The 19,313-nt window shown below is 42.0% G+C and overlaps 1 protein-coding gene across 2 annotated transcripts in view; it reads left to right on the top strand.

The window, feature by feature from the left end:
- Nucleotides 1–19,313, top strand: part of FRMD3 (FERM domain containing 3) — a 206,055-nt gene that overhangs the window by 160,328 nt on the left and 26,414 nt on the right. For both annotated transcript variants that reach the window (XM_030567430.1, XM_030567428.1), the window contains exons 9-13: nt 2,461–2,524; nt 4,836–4,924; nt 8,264–8,338; nt 8,952–9,020; nt 16,686–16,807. In XM_030567430.1, coding sequence (XP_030423290.1) covers nt 2,461–2,524; nt 4,836–4,924; nt 8,264–8,338; nt 8,952–9,020; nt 16,686–16,807 — 419 coding nt within the window. The remainder of the gene's footprint in view (nt 1–2,460; nt 2,525–4,835; nt 4,925–8,263; nt 8,339–8,951; nt 9,021–16,685; nt 16,808–19,313) is intronic.

Below are 19,313 nucleotides of genomic sequence, written 5' to 3'. Positions count from 1 at the left end.
TTTTTTTAAAAGTACTCCAGGTGGGAGAGGAGGTGGGATTTTATATGTTTATAAATTATCATTCCTTGGCAGATTTCTAAATATAAGTAAATTTGGCCCCTATGCTTTTTCTTTCTTAAGACAACTTCTTATCTCAAGGATTTCACTGTTATAGGGCAAATCTGAAGCTATGACAACATTAGTGAGGACAGATTGAAGGTTTCTTGCCAGCATTTCCAGTCTTTTTCATAAAATCTCCAGCTTTTTGGTAGCTGATGGAATAGCTTAGAAATGATGGTGTCCGCCACTTATTTTCATCTTAATTAGCTCTTATAAGCAAGGATTATGCAGAAGGTCAATGGTCAAATTCTAGAATAGGCCACTGCTTTGATTAGAATTATTGGCAGTTATAGTTGTATTTGGTGTGGCATACAGCCAAGTCTTTGGCCCAGGCTAATTTCCCTTTATATCACTCCATTGGTGCAAGGGAATTAATGCTGCCCCAGAGGGTCAGATGGGGATTCTCTTGTCATAGCCTAATCCCATACCTTCCAACATTCTTGGAGAAAACTCTAGAACTTTCAAGTGTTCATAAATTTGCACAATTTTAAATAATTACAAATTTGTAGATACATACCAAGACTGAGAGAGAGAAGGACAGAGGAAAGAAGAGATGCAAAAGTCTTCAGCATTTCATATTCTTCGCCATTTGTATCCTGGCAAAGTGTTTTATTCATCTGTCTCATCCTATTACTAGCATTTAATTCCAGCTCCCCAATCATCTACATTGCAAAATAACCCCTTCCTCCAAATCAGTTTAATTGCTAATAAAAGCAACCTCACTCAAAATAACCAACTTCATCGCAGGATAAAACCAAACCAAATGCCACTCCAAAAACTAGTACTTCATGCCAATTTAATTGCAAAACACCCCCCCACACACATACTGGAAGTATTGGGGGGAACACTGAGAGAGTTTTCATTGATATCTCAGCCATCCTCCCCACTTTAACTCCAAAGGTCTGAGTGGGCAGTTCAAGTAGTCAGAGCAATTGCTGAACAAATGACAGGAGCAACTGCCTCCTAGATGGCTCTTTACATGTAATGTTCCCAGAGTATCATCTTAGAAGGGGGTGGAACGGAGCTGTCATTGATTGCCATTCCCCAAGAGGTGGGGGAATAGGGAAGATAAGCCATACAGATGGGGATTTCTTTGTAGACTGTTTTTTTTTCCCCTGCAGATGTACAGAAACATCTAAAAACCCCATAAATTTGGCCAGTCTGGAATCCCCCACTTGCCTAAAATGAGAGTAGCCACCTCTATCTATTTCTCCCTAAACTGCAGGCAAATGAAAGCATTCTTGGGGGTGTGGCTGGAGCACATGGTACTCTGGTGACCTGCAACCTTCAGGCATCTTCCCTTGTGTTAAAACCTTTCATTGTATACTGGCAAAACATGCTCATTTCAAATAAATGGATCAGTCAAAAAAGAAAAAAGAAGCAAAATATTACCCTTATCACAGGGCCTCAGTTAAAATATCTGAGTAAGCATCAGTCCTTTCATTGATATGGTACTTTTATGATTAAAATGCAATACCTGTCAGAAAGTTTTTTCTTTGTAGCACATTTTTCTTTGCATCTAGAATCTCTTCAGTGTCAACCATTTGCTTGCTAAAGTCTTAGAAATGTTTGAGAAACTACAGTAATTTTAATAGGTTTACTCATTTCATAATTTATCATTCAATTAAATGAAAATGCATAAACTAGGAGGGGAAGGAGGTTATTGCACTACTGGTATGTCCTCTTTTAGTGGTTTAAATCTTGATTAGGACACACAGTAAAATACGTTTTATCTCATTGTACCTAATATTAGAGATACTAAGCATCATAAAAATCCATGCAATTTGGTGTATTATGCGCTATTTGTAAGTGCTTGGATACAATGATGAGTGACATCAATGCATAAATAAGCAGATATGCAAATAGATGGAATATTGCTGGTGAGAAATGAGATGCATTTGCAGCATTCTTTGTGGAAACTTCCAGACCTTTCTATGCAGCATCTGGCTCCTAAAGATGTTACCCATTCATCATTTTAAGTACCAAATGGGTTCCAAGATTTTAAAGATGAGAAATTGATATTTATACTTTAGAATTTTTATCTCCACTTCACGTCTCAGCAGCTTTCTTCTCTTTCCTCCCTGGTCCAAATGAACTCTTTAAAGGCTCACAACAATGTGGAAAGTATAACATCCCAAGTCTATATTCTCTACTCTGAAAAAAAATTAGTACTGTATATTGTTTGCTCTAGCACTACGGATTTTACACTATTTACCAAGAGTGCACTGTTGAGGAGATAATAGCATTGTGTTCCATGGCAGCCTGCTCTATATTTGTAAATCAGTTAAATTTGCATGAAAATGCACATCACTTTTATTCACTGCAATTTTTTCCTTTACTTAAAAGATTTTTTCTTCTTAGGGCTGATGTCTGTAAATTGAAATTTGAAGGGAAGACATTTTATGTGCTTGGAGCTCAGAGAGAGGTTGGATATTATTTTTATACTAAATTAGTATGGATGATTTAGATTTAATTTTAAAAAGCTACTAATGTATTTTAATTTTAAAACGGGTCTTTTTAATGGGTGGTTTGACTAATTGTATTTCATATATTGTAGATTACATGTAAAATAAAAATAAACTTACCTTTTTTTTCCAAAACAATAAAAAGACATCTACTTTGACAAAGGGATTAGATCTGACAACATCCATTAGGTTTATCTAATCCAACCATGCGGTGCAAGGATTTTTCCTTACAATTTGTTCCCTAGTATTTATGCAATCTAGTTTTAAGGGTCAAATTATCTAAATGTGGGAATTGCACCAGCATAAAATGTGAGTAATGCACAGGAGTGTCAAGCCCCTGACCTATATGGTTAAATTTTCAAGTGGGTTGTTACAGGGTGGACTGGGATTTTTAAGAGGGAACTGGCAGGCCACTTGAGCCTCATTAACAGCCTCACTATGGGGCCTGACAAAAGGTAACTGGATTTTAGAAAGAGGGGAGAACAGGAAACAGGGAGAGGATGCTGTGGTAGTTACTGCAAAAGAGCTGCAGTGAGCAGAAGGCTCCTGCAGGGACTCTGAGAAACCAGGGGAGCAGCAGTGGGGGTTTGCCTGCTGATGTCTACACTAGAATAAAAGACCCCCTGGCCCTGGCTGGCTCAGAGTCAGCTGACTCAAGCTCACTGGGGCTCAGGCTGTGGGCCTAAAGATAGCTGTATAGATGTTCAGTTTTGGGCTGGAGCCCAGGCTCTGGGATCCTACCCACTCATTGGGTCCCAGAGTTCAGGCTCCAAGCTGAACGCAGATGTCTACACAGCAATTTTACAGCCTCACAGCCCATGCCCTGTGAGCCTGAGTCAGCTGACTGGGGCCAGCCATGGGTGTTTAACTGCTGTTTGTATATATATATACCCTCAGAGCCAGAGAGTTGGACAAGGCAGACAGAGATTAATGGAAGACTCGAGTTAAGAGGAGCCTTGCTGTGGTTACTTGAATTATGTTGGGACTTTAAGGACAGTTTTGCATTATTTTGATTTACGTTAATAAACTAGAACTCAAGAAAGGCTGCTGCTATTTGACTTGTGAAACCTTTTGGGAGTTGAGTCCAGAAAGGCAAAGTGAAGCAGGGTACTATAGAGTCACCCCAGACACAAGAAGCACTCAGGAGGCCTTAACCCAGACCTGAATTTTAAAGTCTCTTGATTTGTTTGGGAGCCTTCTGATTTGAGATGCATCCTGCTGGACTTCCAAGCAGCTGCCTGGGAGAACTGCAGACTTGTGGGAGAAGCTCACTATCTAGTGTCTGTATAGTTAGTGTCTTCTAGTATTCGTTCATTCTCCAGTGTTCTGACCACAGAGGCTCTGCCTAAAGCATTCCTCTTAACCTGCCCGTGACCTTCAGGATGGTAGAGTAATGGGGGTCAGAGTGATGTTGGGCATTGTTGTCTCCAAGGCTGTGGCCATGTTGAGAACCATAGTCTAGATTGGGGAAGGAGGGAGGATGGAAGAAAGAAAGCTAGACATGGAGAAAAAGAAACTAGCAGGGGGGATATAGAATGAGCCACGGCAAGGGATATGGGGGGAGTCAGTCCAGGGAAATAGGGAAATTTAAATGAGAGCGCTATGGGGTGGGGGTGGGGAGTTTGAAGTAGTGGATGAAGAGAGCCAAAGATAGGCATGGACATGGTAGTGAGAAGGAGAGCCAGTCAGCAGGGAGAAGGGGTAGCCAAAGAGGGAAGGAGAACAAGGGGGACTATGTGGAGAACAAGAGCGAGAGGAGAAGACCTTAATGGAAAGTCAAGGAGGAGCCAGCTCAGAGAGGATGAGGGAACTCGAGGAAGAAGTGGTGGCTTTGAGGGAGAGAATTTATTGTCTTTATATGCAGGAGAAGCAAAGAATTCAAGGATTTGACAGGGGAATTGAGGCAATGCATAACCATTAAATATGAAAATTATTGTGGTGCTTCATTTGCATAAAACTCAGCTTTAGCTGCTTACAGCTATAATGGGTATGACCTTGAGTCCTTTTCTCTGTTAACAAACCACTCAATCCGCTCCTTCTCCCCCACAAAAGTAGCTTTGCTATGTGAAAAATCCGTTTTCACAGATGGGGGCGGGGAAATCAAGTGCAAATGGATTGCAGTGAAGTGTGGATTGGTGTCACTTAGGAAAATTTTGATCCTAAATGTTTCTAGTGGATGGAGTTTCTATCAGTTCCCTGGAAGACTATTTCACAGTCTTTAAATAATTCAATTTGTATGTTTTTTTTCTTATTTCTTTTTACGACACTTAGAAAAAGGCTATGTTGTCATTTCATACCTCTACACCAGCAGCCTGCAAGCATCTTTGGAAGTGTGGGGTGGAGAACCAGGCTTTTTATAAGTAAGTAAATCTACATCAGTTCATCATAGTAAAAGAAAAGCATGTGCACTAGGGTAGAAGATGGTTCCATGTGAAATTGTGTGTGCGTCATTAACAGGATGGAAGACAGAAACCGTATTGCTGCATCATTAAATGTCGATGCCAAAAAAGTATATTTGGATAAATATGCAAATTGGTATACTAGAAAGTAGTACTTCATTACAAATGAGGATCATAGTTGGAGGCATTTGGTGCTTTTTAGGGTGGCGGATCAAGAATTTTCTTCCAAATACCCTGTATTAGCTAAGATTGTAGCAGCAGTGTGTAGCTAAGTGAGTAGGATGAGAGATTGGCAGTCAGGGAACATGGGTATTACTCTTGTTCAGCTGTTGACCACCTCTGCAAACATGAGCAAGGCACTTAACTGTTTTGTATCTCAGTTTCTCCTGTGAGTAACATGGAGAGAATAATGCTACCCACCTCTATTAAATGCTTTGAGATCTATGCTAGGAGTGTACTAAGCCATAAGTATTACTCATCCGGGCATTTTTGAATAAACATTGTTTTCCAGTGAAGCCACAAGGGCTGGTAACTGGTGACTAGGAATTCCACAGCATGGGTTAATACACTTTAAAAAGATGGAAGTGCTGTGGGATGCATTTGGGAAAGTTGCTGCTCATCTAGTTAAAAAAGTAAATGGCTGTAAATCAGTTGCAAGAGAAGGAAGAAGTCCAGAAACTATCCCCTCTCCTACACATCAAAAGATACAGTGCAGATAAATCATCAAAGGTACTCATTCATTTTTTCCTTTCCCCAGTTAACTTAATTAGATCTTTCGTCTTGTGTGCTAACATTTCCCTTTGGGCATGTTTCTTTTATTCCTGCTACTTTGAGTTTCTTTACAGCATCTGGCATACTTTATTTTGTAAAAATACTGCTTCTTTGGTGCTTGCAAAGTAGCCAACGCTGATGGGAGGGGGAATGACTTGTGACTGGGTAGACAGAATTTGTGTTTTAACAAGGGTGTTAATTGCCTGTTTTATGTTGAAGCAGGTTCTTTAAGTTTAACATGGATGCAACAGTGTGTTGAATGAAAGGCATAAAATATAGGCCTATTACAATATAGCCATTAATTTATTTATATTCCATTTGAGAACTGAAGTGGAATTATTATAGAGGATCTACTTAAGAACATTCTTCACCTTGGAAAACTGGATGGGAAAACAATCTGTGCACGCATGTTTGATTTTTAAACATTTAGATCTGATTGCAATAATTTTTAGTAATATAAAACAGAGAATGGTACAATACTCACTCTCCCAGCTACACTCAAAGGAGAAGAGTCAAATCCATTTGCTTTTTGGACAGTAGCAGCTATCAAAGTATGAATGTCCAGTGTGGACTGCTATAAAATATCTCTGATATTTTGCTGCCCTAGTAGTAATATTCATAATGTGGGTCTCAGGCATCATTGCCCTATCTACTCTTTTCCTTGCCACACACTCCATGTGGCTTCCATATAGCTCTGTGAGGTTGTTTCTTGAAAGTATACTCGCCTGTTTCATTTCAGCGTCTGTATGTTGGAATGGAGGTATGTTACTAATTTAGTAGAGTGAGGATTGGAAGCAGCACTCCATGGATGGAGTACACTGGCAGATTAAGAAATAGTGGTTACTATAACTCAACAGTCTGCAGACTTAAATTGAAATGAAGATAGGTTGCATAGCATTGCAAACCATGTACACTCAAAACCTACTGATTCAAAGTGACTGGATTGGGTAGAGACTACACGTACATTGACTGTGTAAAGACACAGAAAATATAGCTGGTTTCTGAGTGAGGAACTCCTGTTCTTTTGTTTCCTATTTGTTTCAGTGATACCAGTGTGCTCACTGCAGCATCCGTGTGGGGAGTCCTTGTGTGGCTTGCTGGAGGAAAAAGGGTTCTTGCCACTTTAAGGGGCCCTCCCCCTTACAATGGGTAGTAGAAGGGGAGGGGGGAAGGTTTTACCAGCGTGGATCAGGAAAGGGGAGAGGAACAGGAAGCAGTTGGGACAGGTCTTGGGAGAAGACTGCCCTTCCTGCTGACTGAAAGAGTGAGGGCGGGGTATTTATATCCCAGGCAGTCCCAAAAAAAGCCTTTTCTTACCTGGATCGGGCTGGCATTCGCACCCATGAATTTGTAAAGGGGCTGGGTTTCCTCATGACTCACTCTGCTAGTTGCCCTTTTCTTTGGGGGCTGGGAAAGAGTTTTTCCCTCACCACCAGATGGCTGAGGTTGTGCGGGGTACTTGTCTTCCTCACATAGGGTGACCAGACAGCAAGTATGAAAAATTGGGATGGGGGTGGGGGTAATAGGAGCCTATATAAGAAAAAACCAAAAATTGGGACTGTCCCTGTAAAATCAGGACATCTGGTCACCTTATCCTCACAGCAGGTCTGGGACATTTTGGGACCAGTGTGTGTGCGGGTGGGGAGGGGGGTTAGGCCATAATGTCAAATCAAGTACATAAAATCATGGCAGCTTCCCATAATGGAAGGGATACAGTTATCAGATAAAATGGACTGGAAAAGGATTTGAAGGAAAGCATCCCTTAAGGGAGCTGAGGTGTGTGTGGGGGGCTACTATGTCTCACAGCAGGGAGATGATTTCCCTCCTCCTTTTATAGCTCCCATTCACTTCAAACATGGGGAGAGTGGCAGGATCCCAGCAATGGGCTGGCTGGGATCAGTTGGCGATTATATGGAAATGACTAAGCAAATTATGATGATCTACACTGTACCATTTATTGCCAGGTTCTTCCAGTTTTTTAGGTGAATAAAGATGGATGTGGTTTAATTAGGCACATCCATTATCTCTTTTTTATTCACCTAAAAAAGAGATAATGGATGTGCCTAATTAAACCACATCCATTATCTCCTGTCCTCCTCCTGCCATGGCTAGGCAGTGTGGAGGTAACTACATCTCTGTCCTAATCTTCCCACATATAGGATATTGTAAGAACCCTTGCAGGGGCTGCTAGATTTCTATGGTGCATGGGTCACATCGTATATATAAACTTCTGTGGCCCTATACGAGCACGTTTCACTTTCTTGCTCTGTTATCCAGATAATCACTCATTGACATGCAGTCTTTCCATCCAATCTAAATTGTGAAATACCTGTTATGTTTCACATGTAATTTTATACTGAAATTATTACACATACCAATACAAAAGTTATTAAACTGCCATTTATTGAACATTATGCTATAGTAGGAGAACAACACAGTTTGTCATTTGTCTTGCTCATTTCTGTACATTAAGCTGTTTTTTACACTTTCTGAAAATGTGACAACCATGTACTCTTCTTTTTCTGGAAGGTATGCGAAATCAAGTCAGATCAAGACGATGTCCAGCAGCAAAATATTTTTTAAAGGCAGTAGATTTCGATATAGGTATGCACTTTCTTGTCCTTGTGGTGGTTTTTTTTGTTAAGATTAACCATTCTTAGGGTGGAAGAAAGAGCTTGGAAAATTATTAATGGGAAATAGAGCCTTTACCTCTAGGGTACAAAATGCAGGTCAGTAGGGATTCAAAGCCTGATTGCTCTTCAGTGTCTTTTATTAAATGAGTTGGTGGTTTCATTTAGATCTTAGCGAACAGTGTTTCACATAAGAAAAAAAAGCACAATATTTGACACTAGTTGTCATCCTTTGTTGCAGTCTCAAGACAAGACAACATTTGGATAGCATGGAGATTGAACTAATCTCACCAGATGCCTCTAGAATCAGGGTAAACGTATGTTGGTGAGACAGCGGGGTGAAACTCATGCTGACACAACTCTTCTGTTCTGCAGCTAAATGATCTCCAGTATTTTCAGTAGGAGCACCAAATTGATTTCTGATAAATTAGAAAACAATGTACTCTGGTATCCTGTCTTCTAAAAATGTGTTGCTTTTCTTTGTTACCATTTTAATAGCTCATGTTACAACTACATATTAATATTGAAATAAATTTTAAAAATCCATCAAAAGTTCCTTGGATATCCTAATTCATGTTTTGTTACAGTGGAAAGGTCGCCAAAGAGGTTGTTGAAGCAAGTTCCAAAATCCAGAGAGAACCTCCTGAAGTGCACAGGTATGTTTTGATATTTTAACTTTAAGGACCAAAGAAGATGAGTCTGCTTTACACAGAAAAAGTTACTTTGGTTACTATGGGACTAATGGACCATCATTCTGAGCAGCCATTTGAGACAATCAATCCTAGTGAAAGATGCTATAACACAATTGTCTCTGTGTCACTTTTCTCTCCTAGACAAGGGAGTTGGTCAGTATTGACCTGAAATTCTTTTTAATCAATCAGTAAAATAGTTTATTGGCCTCTATATCAGGTAGGAAGTATGATCCTGGCAGAAAAAAAATCACCTGTATTTCAGCCCCAGTCATTGTCCCCTTTTTAATTTTTTAGGAGGAGGGATTTATGTAGCAACTTATCCACTGACTTAAAACCCAGTTTAAAGAGAAAGGAGAATAGTTCTTAACTTATCTGGGGGCAAGTTCTCTGGTTTGCTTTTTTCTAAAGCTATACTGTTGGACTTTTGAAAATAGACAGGTGTTTTCCTGAGACATGTCATTCATTGTACAGCCAACAGGAGTTGATCAGACCCTGATCAAAACAAATGGAAATGGAAAACTTGCACACACTCCATGATTAGAGACTAAGCAGAAGAGAGGAAAGAAATACCAGGAGGAAAAGGAACAAGACTTTAGAAAGCTTGAAAAACACATATTATTGTGTCAGTGACCAGAGTGATTGCTTAGTGTTTTGAATATTTGAGGCCACAGCCACTCTTCTGTTGTAAAGTTAATTTTCCGTTACTTTTGTGTGTGGAGTTTGTCTGATTTTTGGTTTCATTTTTTTCATTGTGTCCTGAAATACCACCTATCCCTTGGTGAAGTGTGGAGGGTTGCCCTAAGTTAGGCTCTTTATGATGTCTAAAAGGTAGCATTCATAAAGATGCAGTTGTGTTGTACACCCTAACTTGAATAACATTAACCAGGTGACATTTAAATAATGCACCAAACGAAGGGTCTAAAAATTAAGTGTCTTAATAAGAGTACAAAAATAAGTGGGTAGGTCTTCCATTGAGATTGAATGCACCGTTAAAGTGTGCAAATGCACACTAACATAGGCGATCCACATAATTGTGTAAGTTGTCTTGCTTTATTCTTTATTGTCCATTTTCTACCAGTCCGTTCTGAGGGATAAATATGAGTTTGATTTTTTTTTTAAGATTTCTTTTGCGTTTGGCTTTTCTGTTTTACAACATTGCAAAAATAATGTAAGTGAACGGTGACAAAATACATACCTTCTGTTGCTTATGCTGAGGGTTTACTCTGCATGGCACAAAATTGCTGCATGAACTTGGCTGCCTTTTCTTTTGATTACTATTTTAAGTAGTGTGTAATTTTGTGAGAAGAATATTGCATTAGTAGAATGTGGGCAAGTGCCCTTCTCAGCCTATACTGAAACAAGATCCACACACTATATGGAATCGAAAACTTGCCCTCATTCAAGAGTTTGGCTGTTTTAACAAAAGCCTTTACAACATACTACTGGGGTTCCTGCCTACAACCTGTTGTATTAATTTAAATAGAGTATAAAGCCCAAAGGTGTTAGCATAACCCACTCACTGTTCAGTATTAAACCGGGTTAAGCAAGGTTCGGGGTTTGGTATACAGAGACCTCAGCCTGATGAGCACCATGGCAAACACACCATTAATAAAAATTATTTTAACCTTTTATTAAAGATGAAGAAAAGAAGAAAGAACAGTTGAACATTTGAAATGTAAAGTATTAAGTGAGGCCTTCATTTTAACAACATCCCTTTCCCCTTTCCCTTTCGCTGGAGTGAGTTTTTAGAAGGAAAAGCCCCCTTGTTTGAAGTCTCTTAGATAATATGGTAGATGAAATGGTAATGACTGTCCTTTTTGGGGAAAAGGGAAGTTAGTTGAGGCAGCCTGGAGCTGCTGCTGTTGCTAAGGTCTGATCACATAGGCACCGACTCCATGGGTGCTCCAGGGAAAAAATTAGCAGGTGCTTAGCACCCACTGGCAGCCAGCTTCCCCCTTCTCCCCTCCGACACTTCCTGCCTACTGGCAGCCCTGCCAATCAATTCCTCCCCCTCCATCCGAGTGCCTCCTGCCCACCACAATCAGCTGTTTCACAGCATGCAGGAGGCGCTGGGAGGAAGGGGGAGAAATGGGGATGGGGCATGCTCGGGAGGGGGTGGAACTGGGTGGGAAGAGGCAGGGCTGGAAGAGGCGAGGTGAGGGACTTGAGAGAAGGGGTGGGATGGAGGCATGGCTTGGGGTGGGAACAGATGGGATGGGTGGGGGCATGAGGGAAGGGGCAGGACCTGGGGCGGAGCAGGTGGTAGAGCACCCCCCTGAACTCATAGGAAGCCGGTGCCTATGTCTGATCCTGTTTCATGACAGGTGGTGGTTGGGATTCAGCTGGAAACATTTGAAGTGGTGATGTCATCTGGATTCCTCTCTCTCTGGCTCAGTCGGGTCAGGACATCTCTCAGGATTAGGACAAAGAAGGTCCAGGGTCACAGGAGACAGTGGGGATAGCAGCTAGGATGGTGAAGCCTCCTCCAGCCAGTTTTTTTCCTGAAAGTCCTGTTTAAGGACCAACAAAGTGATTGGTGGACTAGCCTAACTCCTCATTATTTTGTCCACCAATAATACCTGTTTTTGACACAATAATTTTGGTTCACTGATTTCTGGTTCCACACTTCTCTTGTTTACCAAGCATGATCTGAACACAGTCCTTGATTTATATCAGTAGACCTTTTTGCATGGACTAGTTCCGTCTGTCTCCCTTCTGTATTTTTCCCATCAACATTTGTTGTTATAAGTTACTGTGACATCTTATGAACTGTCACTCACTTCTTATAGTTAACTCACAACTGCAGTAAATATATGGGCCCAATTATCACAACAACCCAAAATATCCTCTTGAAAGCACCACTCCATTCTTCTTTGAGAGCTGTCCTTGTGGGTGTTCCACTCCAGGTGTTGGTACATCCCTGTGCCTTTGCCTGGAGATTTTTACAGCAGTACCTGCACGGGCCGTGCACACGTGGTCCCTACCTCACAGGCTGATGGTGCCTCAATATTGTGTGTGTGTGTGTGTGGCCGAGGCTCCTCAGTTCTTTCTCTATCGTCCCCGGCCTGAGACGGAGCTCAGCAGTCTTGCTCAAGGATTTTTGCGTTTAGACAGTTAGTTATTTGTACAGTTTATCTACTATTTTAGTCAGATAAGTTTTATTTCCTCTCTCCCCTTATTCTCTTAACTCCTCCCTCCCCACTTCCCAGTTTTTTTTCTGTCAGATAGACAGTTTGTTTATGCCTGGCTTGCCAGGTTTTAAGAGATGCACCACATGCACAGAGGCCATCTCTATCTCTGATGGCCATTCTCAATGTGTTTATTGTTTGAGGGAGTCCCACATCCCCCCCAAATGTGCCCACTGCAGTAAGCTGAAGGCCAGGACACGAAAGGACAAAGACCTAAGGCTCAGTTAATTCTAATGGAAAAGTCCCCGAGACCTGCCTGAGACCCAGGTCAGGAGTCCTACTCAAGACAAAGCCTGCCTAAGTCAACAAAGGATTAAAAAACAACAACAAAAGGGTGAGCTTCATCACTTCCCATTGACCAGCCGGCGTCCAAACTGTCTCAGAACAGGTCTGTGTCTTCGGGGCTGACTGCTCCACAGCTCAGCACATAAGATGCTGCTCCACAGCTCAGCACATAAGATGCTCTGGGCACTTCCAGCACTGTCTATACCCTGGCTGCTGCCGGTACACACCGCTCCAGTGCCTAAGCTATGGGCTTAAAGTTGCCTGCCTCTTCTAATACACCACTGCAAAGGACTCGGTACCATCTCAGCTGAGGCTGCCTGTGCCACACACAGGTACAGTTGCTGTACCTCAACCACCTATGCATATGTGTACGGTGCTGCACCAGTCCGCACTGGCCAATCCTATGGCATTGCTGCTGCACCCAGCGCAGTATATTCCGACTTCTTCTACCTTGGCACCACAGTTTATTCATTTGAGCAATTTGCTAGTCTCGCCAACACCCATTACTTGGTACCTATCTCTCATTGGAACTGTTGGCATGGCGCCAACAGCTATCCCCTATTCCCTCTTGCTTTTCTAGTAATGAGCGTGATGAAGTTGAGGGAGTTTTTTCACCACACCATTCCTCCCCTCAGACTCCTGCTAGCATGGGACCAAGGAGCTCAAGGTCCTCATATTCCAGAGACTTACCATCCTGGTATGGACACCTATGGATGGGACCACCCAGGTCCTTCCCTGGACAATGGCATTACTGGAGCCTGTGGGGGTTCTACAGCAAGCACCACAGTAACCAACACAGCCCACGAAGAGGTGACACCTGATGTGCTTCTGAACCCATGCACACTTCTGCAATGGATGAACAGGAGCAACCTGCTGTGGTGCATGCAGAAGAGGGGACACCTGACACCTCTCCGAATAATAATTCATCCTCCTCACCGGACGAGGCTATTATACTTCCACCTCCAACGACAGGAGATGATTTTACTCATTTTCAGGACCACAGAAGAGTGGCTAATGAGCTTAAGACCACTCTGGAGGTGTCGGAGACTCAGCATGAGCTGACCGACATCTTACAACCTTCAACCTCCTCCAAGATACGCAGCCTACATGCAACACCAGAGGCCATATGACCACCAGCAGCAACAAGGCCAGGGACCTAGGCATCAATCCCGCTTCTCCACGCCATCGACACTGTCCTAGCCCCCTCCACCTAATAAGCAGATTTGAAGCCTTGGTTGAGGGTATAGAAGACCTTCCAGCCACTCCAGCGCTTATGCTTCCCATCCAACCTTTTGGTCACCGTTTGCTCCTATTCTACTACAACTGGGGAGCCATCACTACAGACAGGTAGGCCATAGAGGTCCTCCAATTGGGCTATTCCATCCCCTTCCTGTCCATACCACCCACCCCATCCCTCTTCAGGGACCCCTCTCACGATCACTTTCTCAACCAAGAGGTGTGACATCTTCTACAAATAGGAGCAGTGGAGATGATGCCTGATCAGCACAGGGGAAAAGGGTTTTACTCCCACTATTTTTTGACAGAAAAGGAAAGTGGGAGATGGCAATGCATTCTCAAACTCAGACGACTCAACAAGTTCATCAGAAAGCAAAAATTCAAAATGCTTACCCTCACAACTATAATTCCAGCACTGGAGCAGGGAGAGTGGTTTTCAGCCGTTGACCTGCAAGATTCTTATTTTTATGTAACTATACACCCCGCCTACGGGCGTTTTCTCAGATTTGTTATGAGCTCAAATCATTACCAGTACAAGGTTCTGCCCTTTTGGCCTCTCAACAGCACCTTGCATCTTCTCCAAGATTCCTGCGGTGGCAACAGCGCACCTAAGGAATAAAGGAATGATAATTTTTCCTTACCTGGATGATTGCCTGCTCAAAGCGCAGACTCTCGAGGAGGCCATCCAGGCCATATAGATGACCATCGACTGCTGCCAAGGTCTTGGCCTACAAATAAACAAAAACAAATCCACATTAACTTCTACTCAACGACTGGAGTTCATAGGTGCTCACATCGATTCCATAACTGGACTCGCATCTTTCCCATTTGACAAATTCAACACTATAAAGAATCTGGTTGCCAAAATGCAGAACAGCCCGCAGGTCACTGTCTGCAATTTCTTGGCCATATGGTCTCTTGCACTTTTGTGGTCAAGAATGCACACTTCTACATGTGGTGCCTACAGGGTTGGATGACCACTGTCTACAGACCAAATATGCACAGTTTAAACAGTTTTCTATCCATACCTGTCAAAGTCAAGGACTCACTCACATGGTGGACTCTTCCACACAACCTCCGCTCCGGAGTCCTGTTCGTACAGAAGTCCCCCTCTGTTATAATTACCACAGATACTTCCCTCACAGGTAGGGTGGTACACATGGTGCATCATACCACTCAGGGACTACAGTCCCCTACAGAAACTTCACTACACGTAGAGCTCTGAGTGGTCTGCAATGCCAGCCTCCAGTTTCTCCCAGAAACCAAAACATCAGGATCATGACCGACAACATTGCCTGCATGTTTTATATAAACAGACAAGGGGGAGCTTGATCCCATTTGTTCTGCACCGAGGCTGTGAAACTTTGGAATTGGTGCCTCCAATACAAATCCAAATTTCAGCCTCCTACCTACCCAATTCACTAAATACCACTGCGGACAAGCTCCGCAGATCTTTTTTCCCCCTAAATCACGAATGGGAGATAAATGATACCATCCTACACAACATATTCAAAATATTGGGCTACTCGCAACTGGATCTTTATGCAACTGCGACCAACAAGAAATGCCCAGTATTCTGTTACAGAGCAGGCCTTGGAAAGGACTCGATGGGAGACACATTCATGATCAAATGGAAGGACAATTTATTATACACATTCCCCTGGACACCACGTCTTCACAGAGTATTACAAGAAATATGAGCGAGAGGACCAGGGTCATACTAATAGCTTCTAAGTGGCCCAGACAGGTGTGGCACCTGTTTGTAATGGGTATGTCTATTTCCCTGCCAATTCTGCTTCCCCCTGCCCTTCCAAACCTATTATCACAATCCAGGGGTCAACTACATCACCCCAACATAATGATGATACACCTCGAAGCATGGCTCCTCAATGGTTCTCTAATGAGGAACTAGATTGCTCTAAACAGGTACAAATAGTACTGTTACATTGCAGAATGCAAGCCACATGTGCCACCTATCTCCATAAATGGACTAGGTTCACTCACTGATGCTCCGTCAGACAAACCGCTCCTGCTTCCGCACCTCTTTCACTAATACTAGACTGTCTGGGCTCTCCTTTAGCTCCATAAAGATACATCTAGAAGCAGTTATGGTCTTTCACCATAAGACCAGACACACTACTATCTTTGCCAATCCCATCACAAAGTGGTTCCTCAAGAGCCTCCAGAACCTATACCTGGACATTCAATCACCCACTCAACCCTGCACTTCTCACATGCTTGATGCAGCAACCGTTTGAGCTGCTACCAACATGCTCCCTCCTACATCTATCCATGAGAGCTGCATTTTTAGCTGCGATTACATCCACCAGACGTGTAGGAGAACTTGGATTACTCGTGGTGACCCATTATACCAAAGAGCTAATAATAATAAACTAATAAAAACAGATTGAGGACCTGAAGGCGTGTTTTAGAGGCAGTGTCTAAAGTGAAAGCTGTTCTTCATGCAGTGATAAGAGTGACAGAACCACTCATGGTTTATTCTTGACCCAGTCCCAAAGACAGTGGAGCATGGTTCTTCAGCAAAATGATTAGCATTCTCTCTTTAACGGGCCATACTCTCCACGCTGCTGTGCAGCATGGAGTGGAGCAGTAAAGTTGAAATGCAGTAAAAAATGAGAAGATGTGAGGCTAAATGAAACAGGAAGCCCCCTTACCGCAAAGCCACTACTGGCCCCTCGGCAGCACTTCAGATGGAGAGTCACCATTCAGCCAAAGGTGTGACCTAATAGATAGGGGAGGAGTCAAAGGATATTCACTGTAAGTTGCATGTTCCCCTTGAGGGGAGGGGAAGGCCCATTATAACTTATGCAAAATTATTTTGAGACAAGGGCAAAGGCAGTTGTATTTATTTGTAATGATTTATTGGGAACAAACTGATGCCGTTTATCTTTGCTTTTAGAACCAGCATTCCTCAGAGTCGTAGCTCTCATTCCTTGAATAAACAACTCATAATTAATATGGAACCACTGCAGCCCCTCCTCCCTTCGCCAAGTGAGGAAGAAGAGGTTCCTTTAGATGAAGGTGAGTCAATTATCTGACTGCTTCATACTCGAAATCATAACTGTTATAAACTGTTGTTAAAACATTCCTGTACACATGGAAAGATTAATTAAAAGGTGCAATATCAACTTAGTAAGTGTGAAAATAGCTGTACAGTTACCACTAGGAATTACACCATTAACTCCTCTGTGCATTGTATTGAAAAATTAGTACTAATTCTGAGCACTGTCTGGTGTGAAAGCTCCATTCAGTAGAATGACTTGTCTTGGTGAGGAATTAATGGGGATAACCGTTTTGAGATCCTCAGGTGAAAGGCCCTGAAAAAACAAACACAGAAAGCCTCACAACATACCTGCAAAATAGGTAAGAAGTATGGGGATCATTCCACTAAATAATGACATGCAGTGAACTCTTTGATGGAATGCGGCAGCTGTTTGAGATTGCACAGTAAAACTACTTAGAATTTAAGGACATAGTGAAGAAGAATACCAGCCCAAATTCTCTCCTAATGCAACTCCATTAGCTCCTGTCAGCATTGTTCTGAGGACTCTTTGAATGTTTGAGTATATTCTTTATATAAAGAGGATGTCTACCTGTTTGCTTATTCACTGCTTTTTGCCCACATTCTGCACCTAACTCTCAGATGATGTGTTCATTAAAGATCCCATAGCATGGTTTTTAAAAGTAGAGGTATGAATCTCAATATCTTGGCTTAATTTCAACATAAATAATTACATTTTTTCTACCTAAAAATTCCCCCTGTAGATTCAATAGAAATATGGAAAGCCAATGCTATTTCACCAGAGAATTTCATTTCATTGGGCTGGAGATCAAATAATTTGTGATTTCACCTTGCTGCAGTAGGAAGTACTAGAAATCTCACAAGCGTGTCTGTTTTCATAAGAGTTCTACCTTCCTTTTACAGACCCAAAAAGTGAAATCCTGGCTCTATTGATGTCAAAGGGAATTTTGCCTTTTACTTCAGTGAGGTCAGGATTTCATCCAAAGTGGTTGGATGATGTTTGGCTAAGCATTTGAATGTTTGGGTACTTAGCTAAACATCTGGTCATTCACTCATTACTGTAGATAACTATGTAATTAGTGTTAATTTACAATAAATGACTTGTTAGCTACAGCTTTGAAAGGTTTGTATTTATGGTGACTTCGTTATCTGGTTATCAGATAACCACCAAATACTGTGTTACTAGAAGACAGTTACCACAATTACAGAATAATTACACCTTGTTACTTGTAAAAAAAAAAAACAAAAAAAAACAGCTTTTTTTTTTTTTTCAAAATCAGCTAATGTCCTTTCTGTAGTGTTTCCTAGCTGCAGAAGTATATATGGCTGGAGCAGCTGAATTTACTATTGGCTAAGATGAAAAGTGTGCAATAGTGAAATCCAGTTTTGAAAACTGTCAAGGGTAGTGCTCACTGGATAATGTTGATAGACTTCAAATGAATAACATGTACAGTTCAGTAGCCACCTTGACTTTCAATTAGATATTGATATAGTTACTTTAGATTTAAAGTTGTAAGAACTAATGCGAATGTTTGTCTGTGGATTGTCTCCTAGGAGGTACCATAAGCATAATTAAATTACTTTGACTGCTAGTAATAATACTTAGCACTTGTATAGTATTTTCCTCCATAGATCTTAATGTCTTTGTTATGGGGCTTGGGGTGCGATCCAGTCCAGTGAGGGGGTGTGTCACCACTTCCCCTGCAACTTGGATGCCTCTCAATGCTTTGCTGGTGTGGCTCCCAGCCTGGGATGTTCACAACTAGCCTGCAAGCATACAGGTCACACTCTGAAGTGTCTGTGTGCTAGACAGCTCTGGTTCAGTGGCTGTAACCTCAGTATCCTTACACAACCAGCCGTGGTTACATCCAGCAAGGTGATCCCACCGCACTCCCAGCCCTCAGTTTTCCCCAAACCATATGCTCTGTGATGTCCACGAGAGGGCTGGACGACTCGGAGAAATAATAAGGTTAGTTTGTTCCTCTAAAGACACACAAGTACATCACATCATATTAACTGGGGTAAATACACTCTCTGCCTTTTATACCCACACTGAATTAGTTTATAGTTAAAATAAAACAAATGTATTAATAATAGGACATAGGTTAAGTGATGCCAAGTAAAAGGAATAAAGTTAGAAAGGTTTGCAAGCACATAGAAGTGAAAACATGCATCTAAAAGTCTAAACCTTAATCTAGCAAATTATGGACTGTTCAAGATGGTTTCTCTCATCAATCTTCCTTCCTCCCAGCCATGGCTTACTTTCCCTCAGTGAGGACCTTCCACATAAGTACAAGGCAAGGTCTTACCTTGTCTTCCTAGGTGAAAGATCTTTGCCTAAGCAGGTTTCTCAACTATATTCAGTTTCCAGACACTTTAGACTTGCTCCCCACCTCCCCAGATGGGATCCATCTTTCACGGCTTATGCGAACTTCACTTCCTTGTTCCTGTCTGGTGATGGAGGCAAAAGATGGCTTCCATCTTTTTTCTTAGATCTTCCAAAAT

The sequence above is a fragment of the Gopherus evgoodei genome, chromosome 6, assembly GCF_007399415.2.
Source record: "Gopherus evgoodei ecotype Sinaloan lineage chromosome 6, rGopEvg1_v1.p, whole genome shotgun sequence".
Taxonomy (NCBI): domain Eukaryota; kingdom Metazoa; phylum Chordata; order Testudines; family Testudinidae; genus Gopherus; species Gopherus evgoodei.
This window is presented reverse-complemented; position numbering and strand designations above follow the sequence as displayed.